Here is a 17,163-nt window from a genome sequence, read left to right on the forward strand (position 1 = left end):
GAGAAAACTGATTCCACATCTCAAATTTGAAGCAAATAGGACGATGTTTGCTGAAATAATCTGGTAGAAAATGAAAAGTATTCTAGACCAGCACTGTCCAATAGAACTTTCTGCAATGATAGAAATATTTGCATTGTCTAAGAAGGTAGCTACTAGTCATGTGTAGCTGGCTACTGAGCATTTGAAATATGGCTTAGTACAGGGTTCCTTGGCTGGCTCAGTCAGTAGAGCATGTGACTCTTGATCTCTTGAGCATGTGAGGTCAGGCCTCATGCTGGGTGTAGAGATTACTTAAAATCTTTTGAAAAACAGGGCTTGGTGCAATTGAAGAACTGACTTTTAATTTTAACTACTTAAGATTAAATTGTTTAAATAGTTAAATTAATTAGATTTAGTTAGTTAAAATTAAATATAAATAGCCACATATGACTGCTGGCTAGCACACTGGACAATCAAGCTCTAGACCATTCATTTTTTTTACAGATAAGAAACAAGTCCAGGAATGCTAAATACTGCCTTGTTGCCATATAACTAGATAGGGGCAAAGCTGGGGCTACAGTGATGGTTGTAGAGAAGAAACTGAAAAATAAATGAAGAGGAAGACTTACTAATGAAATTAACTTGGAATATCAATAGTATTAATTATTAAAATTATTGAAAGCAAATGATAATTCCAAAGATAGAAGCCAAGGAGATTAAGAAGCCAAAATGACTTTAATAATAAAGGATAAGAAAGAAATTTGGCACAAGGGAAGCAGTTGATAAATTTAGGTGTTTTCATATTTGATTGAAGAGGAATATTTTAGATTGAAAGCAATCAAGAGGGCATAGCAAATATAATGCATAGGCCTTGATTGACTTGTTTTGAAGAATCAGTTGAAAAGACATTTCTAATACAACTGAGGAAATTTGAGTACTGGCTGAGAATTACATGATACTAAGGAGTTTTTGGTTGTGTTAAGCTGTGATAATGTCATTGAGGTTATATAGAATACTCCTTACTTTTAAGGGATGAATATTGACCTATTTGGACGTGAAATGCCATGGTATGCATAATGCATAATACCATATGCATGGTATCCTGCCATGGTATGCATAATGTTCTTTAAAATACTGTTTTAAAAAATGAAGCAAATGTGGCAAAATGTTGACATTGGTTAAATCCAAGAGATGGGTACCTGAATGTCCATGCTATTATCTATTTTCAACTTCTCTCTTTCATATTAATAAAGAGGTCTTCTGATAACTTTATAAAGTCAGAAGTATTTCATGTGATTTTATTAATAGAACTGAAATTTGTCTAGGATTTTTGCAGTATGTCATGTATTTCTCCTCCTGCTTAACTTGATGGGGGAGAAATTATCCCTATTTATAGATGAAGAGACTGGGTCTCAGAGATATTATGTATTTGCTTACCTAGTAAGTAATTGACAGAGCTAGACCTTGAATTACAATTTTCTGGCTTCTGTTTTAATATTTCCTACATTATATCACAGCAGGATATATATTATCTTATACATAGAATACATTTTTACCTGAGAAGTTTGCTTTTTAAAAAAATAAACATATGAAAAATAATTGCCTTTAGCTTTGCCTTATGAGTGGAGAAATCATTCAGATGTCCCCTCAAATGAGTCTCATCTTTGAAGCAATGGACCTTTCCCAGGCCTCAGTAAGTTGATATTTTAATATAACAATAGTTTTTGTATTCATTTGGTCAGTAGGTATTTTTTATTATGTGTCAGAAGACAAGTCAGGCAGCAGGATAAGATGAATAAGACCCAGTGTATTTAGGGAGGATAAGAAGCTTATAAATAGTCCCACTGTACTGCTATGTGTGAGTACTTTAAGAATATGGAGGGAGTGAGTGCCCAAGAGGGGAATGGGTAGAGGAGGACTATGGAAAATGTTTGAGTGTTTTATCTGGTTTTGAGGGTTAATACTTCTCTAGGGAGATTAGCTGGGCCTGGGCATTCCAAATCATGACAAGATGATATGCAAAGACCTGGAGCCATGACATGTCTGGGGATCTATGATAGCAAACATTTCATCTAATGTATTTGAAGCTGTAGAGGAAGACAGGAGCTTCATCATGAAAGGCCTTATATGTCATTCAAAGAAGTAGTTAATAACTGCCAGGTGCCACTGGCATAAGGACAACTTTGAAAAATAAAATGTCTTTTTTCTCTAGCCAGCCACTGTAAGCCGCTGTGGCATGATTTATTTGGAACCCTCGCAGTTAGGATGGGAACCACTTGTATCCTCGTGGTTGAATTCCCTGAGAGAACCTCTTCAGGAACCAGATCATCAGGCTCTTCTGAGAGGACTTGTTGACTGGTTAATAGAGCCCACTTTACAGCTTCGTAGGAAAAACTGCAAGGTAACACTGTAATTCTCTTATCTGTTCAAGTTTTTTTTAGTTTCCATTCAACTTGACCTAAGTCTAAAGTCACAGTAGTAGGATAAACAACTAAAATCAGTTTCTTCTTAGACATTTGGTATTCACTTTTTAAAATGGGATGTTCATTGTGACAATCAGTAGTTCACATGCACTTGTAAGAAATAATCAGTGCCATGCACACTTCACCCAGTTTCCCCCAGTGGTAACATTTTGCAAGGCTACATTGTATCACAACAAGGATATTGACATTAATACTATCTACTGATCTTATTCAGATTTCAATGGTTATATTTGTACTCAGGTGTGTGTGTCTCTCTCAGGGTTTCATTTAAAAATTTTTAATAATTTATAGAGCAGCCCAGGTGGCTCAGTGGTTTGGTGCCGCCTTTGGCCCAGGGAGTGATCCTTGGAGACCCGGGATGAAGTCCCACGTCGGGATCCCTGCATGGAGCCTGCTTCTCCCTCTGCCTGTGTCTCTGCCTCTCTCTCTCTGTGTCTCTCATGAATAAATAAATAAAAATCTTTCAAAATTTTTAAAAATAATTTATAATTTTAAATCTAAGCGCAACTTTGCACCCTTTGCCCAATGTATCCCCATTACCCCACTTCCCAAGGCCCAGTGACCACCATTTTACTCTGGTTCTATACATTCAACTTTCAGATTCTGCATATAAGTGACATGCAATTTTTTCCTTTCTGTGTCTGACTTTCCACTTATCATAATATCTTAAAGTTCATCCATGTTGTTGCAAGTAGCAGGATTTCTCTTTTAAGTCTGAATAATATTCCATTATAGGTATATATATATTATATTTCTTTTTTTAAAAAAGATTTTATTTATTCAGTAGAGTAAGAGAGAGAGAGAGAGAGAGAGAGATAATGAGAGAGAGAGAGAGAGAGAGAGAGAGAGGCAGAGACACAGGCAGAGGGACAAGCAGGCTCCATGCAGGGAGCCTGACGTGGGACTTGATCCCGGGACTCCAGGATCACACCCTGGGTTGAAGGTGACGCTAAACCGCTGAGCCACCACGGTTGCCCTATATGATATTTCTTTATCCATTTTTCCATCAATAAACAATTTGTGTCCATATCTTGGTTATTGGGAATAATTCTGTAATGAACATGGGAGTTCCATTGCACATGGGAGTGCAATGAACATATATCTTTGAGGTATTGATTTCATGTCTTAAAAAGGGATTGCTGGATCACATAGTAGTTCTATTATTACTTTTTTGAAGATACTCCATACTGTTTTCCACAGTGGCTGTACCAATTTATATTCACACCAACAGTGCACAAGGGTTCTCTCTTTTCCACATCCTCACCAAGACTTATCACCTCATCTTTATAGTCCATCCTAACAGGTGTGAGGTGATATCTGGTTTTGATTTGCATTTCTCTGGTGATTAGTGATGTTGAGTGCCTTCCTATATACCTATTAGCCATTTGTATATCTTCTTTAGAAAAAGTGTCTGTTCAGGTCCTTTGCCCATTTTTAAATTGGAATGTTTGGTTTTTTTGCTATTACACTGTGTTAGTTTCTTATAAATTTGAATGCTAACACCTTATCGGATACATGGTTTGCACGTATTTTCCCTAAATTTATAGGTTGCCTCATGACCCATAAGATCATGACTTGAGCAGAAACCAAGAGTTGGATGCTCAATGGATTGAACCACCCAGGCATGCCCCTTCCCGCATTGTGTATTCTTGTTGCCCTAAAGGAAGATCAGCTGACTTTATGTTTGGGTTTATTTTGGATTTTCTATTCAGTTCCATTGGTTTATATGTCTGTTTTTATGCCAGCATCACACTGTTTTGATTACTTGATTACTGGAGCTTTGTAATATAATTTGAAATCAGGATGTGTGATATTTTCAGCTCTGTTCTTTCTTAAGATTATTTTGGTTATTTGGAATCTTTTGTAGTTCCACACAAATTTTTAGAATTTTAAATTTTTGCCAAAAATGCTATTGTAATTTTGGTAGGGATTGCTTTGAATCTGTAGATCACTTTAGGTATTATGGACATTTTAACAATGCTAATTTTTCCAATCCATGAGCACAGAATGTTTTCCCATTTATTTGGGTCTTCTTCAATTTCTTTCATTAATATTTTACAGTTTTCAATGTACAGATCTTTCACGTTCCTGGTTAAATTTATTCCTAAGTATTTTATTCTTTTTGATGCTATAATAAATGGGATTGTTTTCTTGATTTACTTTTCAGATAGATCATTGTTGGTGTAAACAAATGCAATTGACTTTTGTATGTTGGTTTTGTATCTTGTAACTTTACTGAATTTGTTCTAAAAGGTTTTTTGTTTTTTGTTTTTTGTTTTTTTTGTTTTTGCATGGAGTCTTTAGGGTTTTCTACATATAGGATCATGTTATCTAGAGATAGAAATCATTTTGCTTCTTTTCTGATTTGGATGCCTTTTATTTCTTGTCTGATTGCTTTAGTTAGTACTTCTTGTTGAAAAGGATTGGTGAGAGTGTGCATTCTTGCCTCATACCAAATCTTAGAGGAAGAGCTTTCAGTTTTACCCCAGGGATTATGATTTTAGTTGTGGGCTTTTCATAAATGTCCTCTATCTTATTGCAGAGATTTCCCTTTATTTTGTGGAGAGTTTTTAATCACAAATGGAGGTTGAACTTTGTCAAATACTTTTTTTTTTCTTTTCTTTTCTTTTCTTTTTTTAGCAGTTTTTTTAAAATTTATTTTTTATTGGTGTTCAATTTGCCAACATATACAATAACACCCAGTGTTCATTCCCTCAAGTGCCCCCCTCAGTGCCTGTCACCCAGTCACCCCCACCCCCGCCCCCTCCCCTCCTACCACTCTGTTCGTTTTCCAGAGTTAGGAGTCTCTCATGTTTTGTCTCCCTTTCTGATATTTCCCACTCATTTTTCTCCTATCCCCTTTATTCCCTTTCACTATTTTTTATATTCCCAAATGAATGACTTCTCCAATTGACTTATTTCACTCAGCATAATACCCTCCAGTTCCATCCATGTCGAAGCAAATGGTGGGTATTTGTCGTTTCTAATGGCTGAGTAATATTCCATTGTATACAGAGACCACATCTTCTTTATCCATTCATCTTTCGATGGACACCGAGGCTCCTTCCACAGTTTGACTATTGTGGACATTGCTGCTAGAAACATCGGGGTGCAGGTGTCCCAGGTGTTTCATTGCATCTGTATCTTTGGGGTAAATCCCCAGCAGTGCAATTGCTGGGTCGTAGGGCCGATCTATTTTTAACTCTTTGAGGAACCTCCACACAGTTTTCCAGAGTGGCTGCACCAGTTCACATTCCCACCAACAGTGCAGGAGGGTTCCCCTGTCTCCACATCCTCTCCAACATCAAATACTTTTTCTTAATTTATTGAGATGATCATGTGATTTTTGTCTTTCATTTTGTTAATGTGATATATCACATTGCTTAATTTGTATATCCCTTGCCTCTCAGGCATAAATACCTTTTGGTTATGACATGTAATCTTTATAGTGTGTTGAATTCAGTTTGCTAGTATTTTTTTTTAAAGATTTTATTTATTTATTCATGAGAGACAGAGAGAGAGGCAGAGACACAGAGGGAAAAGCAGGCTCCATGCAGGGAGTCCAAGGTGGGACTCGATCCCCGGTCTCCAGGATCATGCCTTGGGCTAAAGGTGGCGCTAAACCACTGAGCCACCAGGGTTGCCCCAGTTTGCTAGTATTTTATTGAAGATTTCTGCATCTATATTACTCAGAGATTTTGGCTTATAATTTTCTTGTGATTCCTTTGTCTGACTTTGTTATCAAGGTGATTCTAGCTTCAAAAAGTAAGCTTAGAAGTATTTCCTCCACTTCTATTTTTTGGAAGAGTTTAAAAAAGAGTGGTATTAATTCTTCTTTGAATGTTTGGTAAAATTTGGTTGTGAAGTCATCTGGACTCTAGGAAGTTTTTGATTACTATTTCATCTCTTTATTATTGATCTGTTCCAGCTTTCTATTTCTAATTACTTCAGTCTTGGTAGATTGTACATTTTCCTAGATAAATTCCTTCCAAGTTATCTATTCCTAGATAAATTCCTTCCAAGTTATCCCGTTTGTTTGCATGTGATAGTTCATAATTATCCCCATAACTCTAATCTCTTCAAGTTCACCTGGCTTCTACTCTGTCTCTTCACCATATGACCCTTAAAAGGATTTAGGGTCAGATATTTCAGAATGATCTCCTCATCTTGAGATCCTTAACTGCATCTTCCAATACCTTTTTTCCATTTAGGATCACATTCGTGAGTTCTGGGATATGACATGGGCCTCTCCTTTTGGGGACCACCATTCAACGTGCTACACATGTACAAACACACACATGCACACACACACACACACACACTCATACACATTAGTAACTTACATATAAATAAAAATATTGATATTGGGAAGGCAAAACGTATTCAGTATATTTTCTTCATCCTAAAATATTACTTTAGAGATAGGAAAAATGTTCTGCACATAAGAAAAAAGTGAATTCTACTTTATGAAAATTCTATACAATGTCTTCATAGAAAAAATAAAAGTCATTTTTCAGTTTTTCAATTTTAAAATTCTAATACTATATGTTGCAAATAATAAAAAATAGGCTTCATCTTTCTGATGAGTGATGGATTTTCTTTTCATAATTTATTCCCATATTTTCCACATCTACTTAGTCCCCAGGATTTATTGATCTTTCTTGCTAACTTTTATCTGTCCTCTCCTCTCCTCTCCTCTCCTCTCCTCTCCTCTCCTCTCTCCTCTCTCCTCTCTCCTCCTCCTCTCCTCTCCTCTCCTCTCCTCTCCTCTCCTCTCCTCTCCTCTCCTCTCCTTTCCATTCAGGTTCTTCTGACCACTCCCTCTTATGGTAGCCACAGTTCTGACCTTTATAATTTCATACCTGAATCAACTTAGTAGAGCTGTTCTAGTGCATTCTACATCCTTCTACCAGAATGAGGATTCCAAAATACAAATTCATTCAATTAACTTATTTTCTAACTTATTCCACTTAGTGTAATACCCTGTCGGTCTATCCATGTTGTTGTTGAGCAAGATCTCATTGTTTTTAAATTTATATTTATAGCTGAGTAACATTCTGTTGTATATATACCACACTTCTTCATTCATCTATTGATGGACACTTGGGTTGCTTGCATATCTTGTCTATTGTGAATAATGCTGCAATATATATATATATATATATATATATATATATATATATATATATATATAGTGTGCTTATATATTTTTGAATTCATTTTCTTGGGGTAAATGCCCAGAAGTGGAATTAGTGGATTGCCTGGTACATCTATTTTTAATATTTTCAGGAGCCTCTGTACTGTTTTCCAGAGTGGTTGCACCAGTTTGTGTTCTCACCAACAGTGCACGAGGGTTTCCTTTTCCTCACCAACACTTGTCATTTTTTATTTTTTTGATACTAGCCATTCTGACTAGTGTGAGAGTTTTTAGATGAAATTTTTTTTTTATTCTCCAAATAAGATGAAAGTAAAGTATCTTACTCTTTCCACTTTGCAGGAACTGATTCCAACAAGTGATAGCAATGTGGTTGTATCTCTCACACGCCTCTTTGAAGTACTACTCTGTAATGTGCTAGAAAATGATCCTACAAGCAAGCATATTCGTATTTGGATTATGGTAGGCTTTACACTTAATGAGATTTTAATTTACAGCATAAAATGTGCCTCTGGAAATGATAATTATGTTAAGGAAGACTATATGATCCAGAGCTGTTTTTTGGTGAGCACCAAAAGAATAGCTGAAGGCATCAAAGTCACCCTGACCTAGTATTCTGACTTAAAAGAAAAAAAAAACATTTTAAAGAAAGTAAGATATGGGACGCCTGGGTGGCTCAGTGGTTGAGCCCATCTGCCTTCAGCTTAGGGCGTGATCCTGGAATACCAGGATGGAGTTCCCCATGGGGCTCCCTGTGAGGAGCCTGCTTCTCCCTCTGCCTATGTCTCTGCCTCTGTCTCTGCCTCTTTCTCTTTATGTCTCTCATGAATAAATAAATAAATAAATCTTTTTTTTAAAGGGGGTAAACTCCTAAAAGAGGAATTCCTAGATCATTTGATACGGGCATGTTATTTTTATTTTTTTAGTAGACTCCACACCCAGCATGGAGCCCAACACATGGCTTGAACTCACAACCCTGAGATCAAAACCTGAGCTGAGATTGAGTCAGATGCTCAGCCAACTGAGCCACCCAGGCACCCTGGTATATGGGCATTTTAAATTTAGATAGATAGTGCCTGAGAAATATTGTTCCCTGCGATTTTGATATGCTCCACTCCAGTATCTCTGTAGATTTGGCCTTTTCCAAATATGTGAGCCAGGCCTCCTTCATATGTTAAATTTTAGTGAATTTGTTAAAAATTTCTTTTAAATCATTCGTTTAAATTAAACTGTTTTTTTTTTTTTTTTTAACCAACAGGCTACCTTTATATTTTCTTTGATTTGGTCCATTGGAGGAAGTTGTGATACAGACGGTCGGATAGTTTTTGATGCTTTCCTACGGGCAGTCATCCTGGGAAGAGATGAAAACAACCCAGTGCCTGAGTCTGTTGGTAAATGGGAATGCCAATTTGATGAAAAAGGTCTGGTCTATGACTACGTGTATGAGGTATGGTATGAAATGCTAGTTATGATAAACTATAAAACACAAAGTGTTGGAGCAGCTGGCAGCTCTAAGTTCCCATCCTAGCGTTGTCTTGAGCCCTATGGTTCGCAGTTTTGTTCCTTCTCTTTTGTTTCTCTTCCTTTAGCTTGTGGATGGTGCAGATAAACTTTCTTTAAGGCTATTTTACAGTTTCAGATTTAAATTAAATCTATTTTCTCCACTTTAAAAAAAATGTACAAAACGATTCTTTTAAACAGCAAGCATCTGAATAATCATTCAGATTCGTGCAAACTTTACTTCACAGAGACCTAAGATCTGCAGAGAGTCTTAAGTATAGCTTTCCCTAGATCTCAGGACTTGCAGATAAAGAGGCAAGCCTAGAAGGGCAAGTTGCTAGCAAAATCAGGACCTGAATCCAGCTCTCCTGACTACCAGTGTAGAAATTATTCCCAGCACCATGCTAAATACAGAATTTTCAGAATATGACCTGAGACAGAGTTTCATCTTCATTAGTCATAGTGGGAAGTCAACAAAATAATCTCTAAAACTAAAAAAAAAAATCAAGAAATGATAACACAAGCATATTCTCTGAGTTGGCGGTGAATTCCAAATGTCCAGCTTAAGGGGTAAAGGTATAGTGGTTGCTGGAGAAGAGGAAACAAAAGTGGGAAACTACTGTTTTTCTCAACCTTTGTAAAAGTTTTGACTTAAAATATTTGCATATATAACTTTGATAGAAATGAAAGCCACAACTTAAAAAAATTAGGAATACGAATTACTAAAGTAACATTCACCCAGACTTACAAAATTACCACCATGTGTTTGTACAATTTGCCAGAAAATAAGAAAATTCTTTGATGCCAGCTATAGCACTGAACTAGGAGGATAGTTAATCCAAAGAAAAATGTGTTTTTTTAAATTGGGTGGTGGATTCATGGGTGCTTTTTAATCTACTTCATGACTATAAAATGTTATATACATTATTTTAGATTAATTATTCCCACAAAAGGTTTTATTATGATGATAAGCTAAGTTTTTAAAAGCAAACATGACATCAGTGTGTTAAAGAGCCTTTCAGGTATCAAGTGCATGGTTATATTTTAAAACTTATGTTCTCTTTTAGTTGAAAAACAGAGGTCGCTGGCTCCATTGGAATGAATTAATTAAAAGTACTAATTTAGGAGAAAAACATGTCAAGATTCAAGATATCATAGTCCCTACAATGGACACAATTAGATATACATTTCTAATGGATTTGACTATTACCTATGCAAAGTAAGAAACTCTATTATGGACATGCAATTTAAATATAATAGTGCCATTCTAATAGAATCACAGGATTGTTTTTTTTTTTTTTTTAAGGAAGGAGAGAGAGAGAGTGGGAAAAGAGGGCAGAGGGAGAGGTAGAGAATCCCAAGCAGGCTCCATGCCCAATGTGGAGCCTGATGCAGGGTTTGATCTCACACACCTGAGATCATGACCTGAGCTGAAATCAAGAGTCAGATACTTAATCCTCCGAGACACCCAGACACCCTGGATCATAGGACTTTTTTTTTTTTTTTTGATCATAGGACTTTTGAAGTAAACTTGGAGGTCATTCATTTTCAGTTAACTAAGACCCTGAGGAACTAATTGACATCCCAACAGTGACCTCTGTTACTAGTGGCAAACCTAGAATCCAGGTTTTCTATTGCCTACACCAAAAATTAGTCATCATACTTTGTCGCCTCATAAACCACCTTATATTTATTGTATGAGTAACAGTGAACTAAAAATCACTTGTAGTGTTAGTGGTAAACAGATATGTATTTTATACCTCAAAGATTTAATATGCTCCTGAGTATTGACTATGATCCACATTCTCCCATTTAGCATTTTTCAAGTATGTCCTATGCCAGTTCTTCATAACTTAAGATGAACGTGAAAATCAAAGACTAGGGGTGCCTGGGTGGCTCAGTTGGTTAAGCATCTGCTTTCAGCTCAGGTCATGATCAAGTGGGTCCTGGAATCAGGTCCCACTTCGGATTTCCTGCTTGGCAGGGAAGCTGTTTCTCCCTCTACCCGTCCCTCCTTCTTGTGCTCTCTCTCTCTCAAATAAATAAAATCTTTTAAAAATATTGTAAAAAATCATAGACTTAAATCAGAAAAGCACATCAAGAAGAGTGCATATTTCCTGACACATTTCCTGACACTAATCAAAAGCCTAGCATGTACTATAGGGCATATTCATATCAACTTAATGACATTCTTATTCTTATTTTTCTTTTAAAACATTAGGCATAATTTATCATTAATGCTATTTAAACTAGACAAGCTTAAATAATATGCATGAATGTCATTGTTTTTTTTTGTTTTTGTTTTTTTTTTCTTGTTTGGTTGGTTTTTGATAAAGAACCTATTTCTTAGTGAATATTCTAGACAATTTTATCTAGTTTAATTAAAAAAAAAACTACATACACAGGAAAAATAGCCCATAAGGGAACATTATTTTATCCCTATTGTTACACTTAAAAGTATTTTTAAATCCAGTATAGTTAACATACAGTGTTGTATTAGTTTCAGATGTATGGGTATAGTGACTCAACACTTCTGTGCATTACTCAGTGCTTTATTTGTTAAATTTTTGCATTTCGAGGCTAATATTGAAAAGAAGAAGGCAAGGAAGTCACTAGCCTATTCTGGGAAGTTCCTAGTGTAAGAGCTCTTTTGTGCTGTGAACCATCTATCAGAATAATAATTTTTTTAACTTTAAAAAGTTTTTAATTTTTTTTTAAGATTTTGTTTATTTCACAGAGAGCATGAACAGAGGGTGGGGTAGAGGCAGAGGGTGAAACAGGTTCCCCACTGAGTACGGAGCCTGACTCAGGGTTCTATCCCAGGACCCTGGGATCATGACCTGAACTGAAGGCAGACGCTTAACTGACTGAGCCATCCAGGCACCCCTAGAATAATGCTTTTAAATGAATACATACAAATACAGAATTACAAAGGAAAGGAGATATTGAAACACATTAAGATATTAGACAAATCATGGGGATCCCTGGGTGGTTCAGTGGTTCAGCACCTGCCTTTGGCCCAGGGCGTGATCCGGGAGTCCCGGGATCGAGTCCCCGCATCAGGCTCCTGCCATGGAGCCTGCTTCTCCCTCTGCCTGTCTCTCTGTCTCTCTGTCCTCTCTCTCTCTATCATGAATAAATAAATAAAATCTTTGAAAAAAAGATATTATACAAATCTGGGTATGGTAGTAATACATGTGCTGCTTTCTTGACACATTAAATAATATCATCTAGCAGTGGGTCTGATGCCTATCATAATTTCAAATAATAGGCATAAGTGGTATTTTTGAGATATCTGTAACCATTGTAATATTTAGAATAATATCTGTGATTTCTATTAGTGATAAAGACACAGGTACTATTGATATAAGTGCTCCATTTTAGTTAAAGATAGTGAAAATAAATATATAACCTTTTTGTCATCCAAGTTCATAGATTCCCTGAACACTAACTAAAAATTTCTTCCATTGGTCCATGGGCTCCAAGTTAAGCACAGTATTTTATTAAAAAATTTTTACAGATTTTATTTATTTATTTGACAGAGAGAGCATGCTTAGGTGGTGGGTAGGGACAGAGGGAGAGGGAGAAGCAGGCTCCCCACTGAGCAGGGAGCCTGATGCGGGGCTTGATCCCAAGACCTGGATCATGACCTGAGCCAAAGGCAGCACTTAACCACCAGAGCCACCCAGGCACCCCTAAAATTTTTAAAATAATTTTCCATAAGGCAAGTGTTACTCAGACTGAAACATATAGATGAACTTTCAGGGGCCAATGTAGTTCTAAAAGAATTTTAATTTTATGTTTATGCTTTAATGGTAATATTTAAAATTAATATTGACATAATTTGGGCCCTTTAGATGACCTCTTAGAACACTGTTGCTTAGTCCTTGTGTTTGTCTTTTTGTATTGTGTGGGGCCAAGTCATCCATTAAAGAGTCAGTGTTTAATTTTTAATTCTAAACAGTCTTTCCACACTGGGATTCCCCAGAGTTCTGTGAACATAAACTCATAGGTTTTTTTTTTTCTCTTTTAAATTAGTTATGATCGGGCAGCCTGAGTGGCTCAGCAGTTTGGTGCCGCCTTCGGCCCAGGGAATAATCCTGGAGTCCCGGGATCAAGTCCCACATCAGGCTCCCTGCATGGAACCTGCTTCTCCCTCTGCCTGTGTCTCTGCCTCTCTCTCTCTCTCTGTCTCTCATGAATGAATAAATTTTTTAAAAATCTTTAAAAAATAAATAAAAAATAAATTAGTTACGATCACTCAAGAATGAGAAACCCTGCCTTGAGGCCCTACTGAATGAAGAATTCTTAGAGTTTGCTTTTGGACAAATGTTTTCAAAAAGTTAGTAAATGCTTCTAAAGGAAACTCTAAAATGCTATTAACAGGTATAATATAACTATTAGCTTTATACTTCACAGTCACCTAGTTTTTTAATAACTGCAAAACAGCCTAAACCTATTTTAATGGCATCATCTTGAATCTGTCTCTTCTACCTTGTACTCTCTTGCCTGGACCCCCAACTGAAAAAGTACAAATACATCACTTTTCTGAGGAGACAAACTTTAGCTTTCTTTTCTGAAAAGCAAAGCATGTTATTATTTTGTTTATGAGTATTTTGGGGGCATAGCAATGTTACACTTGTCCAAATAATAGTTTGTTACTATGGAAGTCTCAGTAACAGTAAGCAGATGTGTGTGCCAAGTCTCACTTTTTACCAGTCTTACATGAAATAACAGCAATGGATTAAAATGTGAATTTTTAGATAAAGGTGATTTCATTACCTTTGTATGTATACAATGTATGACATTATATTTTTTAGTTAGGATCAATAATTCTTAGGTTTTCAATTAATTCCAGCCTTCTGTAATAGAAATGTTGTTTTTTTTTTTTTATAATAGAAATGTTATTCTGACTTTTTCTCTTGTTTGATGATATGTTCATTGTTTCCATAAAGGCCATTGCTTTTAGTGGGTCCAACAGGTACAGGAAAATCAGTGTATGTGAAGGATAAACTAATGAATCACTTGGAAAAGGACCAGTATTTCCCTTTTTATGTTAATTTCTCTGCACGGACCAGCGCCAACCAGGTTCAGGTTCGTTTAAAGCCAGAAACATGGGTCCATAATTAACTTTTTTGCCTTATTTGATTAGTGTTTAAAACTGCATATTAAATGAGCAGCTGTGTAAGTCTTCTATAATTTAAAGGGAACTTCAAGACTCTTGTTTTTGGCATTATAAGTACATTTTAAAAAAAATTTAAGGACAAAAGTTCAAGAGAACATTTAAAAAAAATTTATGTTCCCATTTTTATTAATTAAATCCCTAGGTTATAAATTGTTATTTTAAACAAAAGATAAAAGACATCCTAATTAACTAATGATTTCCAAGAGAATTGTAATGTTGGAACCACATTCAAGGGAACATTTTTGTATTAATACTGGGTTCTTGAGCTTTGTTATCCTTTGAATTAAGTCCAAGAAGAAGCCACAATTGATTTCTTAAATGGAGAAAAGCCAGGGGTTTGAGGGAGCTGGAAGAAAATGAGAACTTTCTTTCTTTTCTTTTTATTTTTTTGCTGCCAAGTCTCTTTATTTTATATATATATTTTTTATTGAGAGTGAGAACTTTCAATTGTTCTTTTTAGACTCTCCCAGATGGTCCTTAAGAGCATTTACTGTTTACTGAAGCTCTGTCCGTGAAAGACATACCTCTCAAGCTATGGACTATTGTATGATCTTATGTGACAGGAACCATGCAGCTGTACATCCTTTTCTTTGTGTCAAGTTGAAAGTTGTGCATGAGACCTTTTCTAGTCTCTATTATAACCATCCATGCCTAAATTTATGTCCATTCTCACCTGACATATTTGGCTTATTTCTGTTGTTTTCAGCCTATAGAATTCCAAAATCTTACAAATTTAGATTAGTGTTTTTAGGAATTTAGGAATTTAGGAATAAGTTAAAATTAATAGATATGTTGGGCTCTCCAATGAGGAAAATATTTTGTGTTTGTGTGCAATATAAATATATAAATATGTATGTAATAATTCTGAGCACATGGGATAATTTCAATAAATGCTCTTTGATATTGAATATAAGGTTTGATATCACCCTAAAAATGAATAAATATAAACACACACGACACATAGTGCTTATAATTAGACTGTAAATTCTATTTTTTCCCTGGGGTTAAGTATGACTTTAAATACTACTACTCTTCTTTCTATTTTAGAATATTATTATGGCTAGATTGGATAAAAGACGCAAAGGAGTTTTTGGACCACCTATGGGAAAGAAGTGTGTGATTTTTATAGATGACATGAATATGCCTGCATTGGAGAAATATGGAGCTCAACCTCCTATTGAATTACTACGACAATTTTTTGATTGTGGGCACTGGTAACTATTTAACTAGAGTCTTAATTATCCATTCTGAAGTCATTTTTGTTCTCTTTTTCTATCTCAGTTTTTCACATCAAAGTAGGGCCTCTTTGCAAGTTACGTATGGAGGAAAATGGTTGCTCAGATTTTCTTATACAGAAATTTTTGGAAGATTTTTCTGTACTTTTTTTTATGACATTCTTTCCTCTGGGTGTGTGAGTTAGATTACTGAGATAATAATCCAGTATTGGGAATGTGTTTATTCAATAATGGAATAAATTCTTTCCTTTTCAATCATCGAAAATAACCTACAGATTACATTTTTCAAAGTACCATTCTCCCAAGGGTTAGAATTTGTGAGTAAGCTTCAACCTAAGTAACCATAATCAGCATCCTATGTTTCTGCCATTTTAAATTCTCTGTATTTTCTGTGACTGTTTGGGACTATATATCCTTGAGATAGCTTGATTTTGACACCAATTTCATAGATAACTCTTCTGCTCCCTCCATCTCATTTTTTAAAAAATATTTATTTATTTTAGAGAGCATGCACACATGTGCATGCATATGTGTGCACACACACATGAGTGAGGGGAAGTGCAGAGGGAGAGAATCTTTAAATAGACTCCCCTTTGAGCACAGAACACACTGCAGGGCTTCATCTTATGAAGGACTGAGCTACCCAGGCACCCCACCCACCATCCCATTTTTATGCTATAGTTAGTTTCCAACATGTGAGACATTGTATTTTTTAGTTAGGATCAATAATTCTTCATTTCTTCTTCTTAAATGTACTTTCCTAACCCCTAGTATGCATGATTTTTTAAATATAAGGCAAGGGTAGATTAATTTTGAAGCTAAGTCATATTTTGGAAATATATTTTTGTTATTACTACAGGCCCTTGGAATCTTGTGTCCTGAAGATAACTGCTATTAATAGTGTATTTCTTTTTTTTAATTTATTTTTTATTGGTGTTCAATTTCCCAACATAGAGAGTAACACCCAGTGCTCATCCCGTCAAGTGCCCCCCTCAGTGCCCATCACCCAGTCACCCCCACCCCCTGCCCACCTGCCTTTCTACCACCCCTTGTTCGTTTCCCAGAGTTAGGAGTTTCTCGTATTCTGTCTTATTCCTTCAAGGTTTTTTTCTATACAAACATATTTTTATTTTAAAAAATGGACTCCTATTACACAATCTTTTATAACTTCCTTGCACTTAAAATTTTCTTTTGAAAACTATCCATAATGTTTGTCTATCTGATTTTGTTGGCTTTTTATTTTTTCATTTTGTTGGCTTCTAATTGTAATTTAGTTGTGTGGATCCTGCCATAATTTACTTAACATAAAGCAATAACATAATTTACTTAACAAGCTCCCTCCTGACAGTTTTTAGGGTTGTTGGCAAAAACCAAGTCATATTTTCATACTTTCTGTTGGGGTACTGGTAAAGTAAGGACTGGCTGTATAGATTTCTCCCACATCCTCTGACCCTTTTTTGCAAGAACTTCAGTGTTAAAGGACTTAATGGCCTATCAGTAATAAACACATTTTCACTTTGAGTGGTTTCATCTAAATTGAGCCATTCATATATTTCTTTCTGATCAAAATTTCTTTAGAGATTTGTTGTTCCCCAATGGGTCTCTATATAACAGAAGTGTTACAGA

General features: G+C 35.7%; 1 protein-coding gene across 5 annotated transcripts in view; it reads left to right on the forward strand.

The window, feature by feature from the left end:
• The window catches only part of DNAH12 (dynein axonemal heavy chain 12), a 203,306-nt gene that overhangs the window by 81,485 nt on the left and 104,658 nt on the right, over positions 1–17,163 (forward strand). For all 5 annotated transcript variants that reach the window (XR_007404380.1, XR_007404379.1, XM_049098394.1 and 2 more), the window contains exons 33-39: positions 1,589–1,672; positions 2,192–2,380; positions 7,960–8,079; positions 8,876–9,064; positions 10,185–10,336; positions 14,073–14,211; positions 15,350–15,516. Coding sequence is in view for 3 of the 5 variants with exons in the window: in XM_049098394.1 (XP_048954351.1) it covers positions 1,589–1,672; positions 2,192–2,380; positions 7,960–8,079; positions 8,876–9,064; positions 10,185–10,336; positions 14,073–14,211; positions 15,350–15,516 (1,040 nt within the window). In the remaining 2 variants the exon portion in view is untranslated. The remainder of the gene's footprint in view (positions 1–1,588; positions 1,673–2,191; positions 2,381–7,959; positions 8,080–8,875; positions 9,065–10,184; positions 10,337–14,072; positions 14,212–15,349; positions 15,517–17,163) is intronic.

This window comes from Canis lupus, chromosome 20, assembly GCF_003254725.2.
Source record: "Canis lupus dingo isolate Sandy chromosome 20, ASM325472v2, whole genome shotgun sequence".
NCBI lineage: Eukaryota > Metazoa > Chordata > Mammalia > Carnivora > Canidae > Canis > Canis lupus.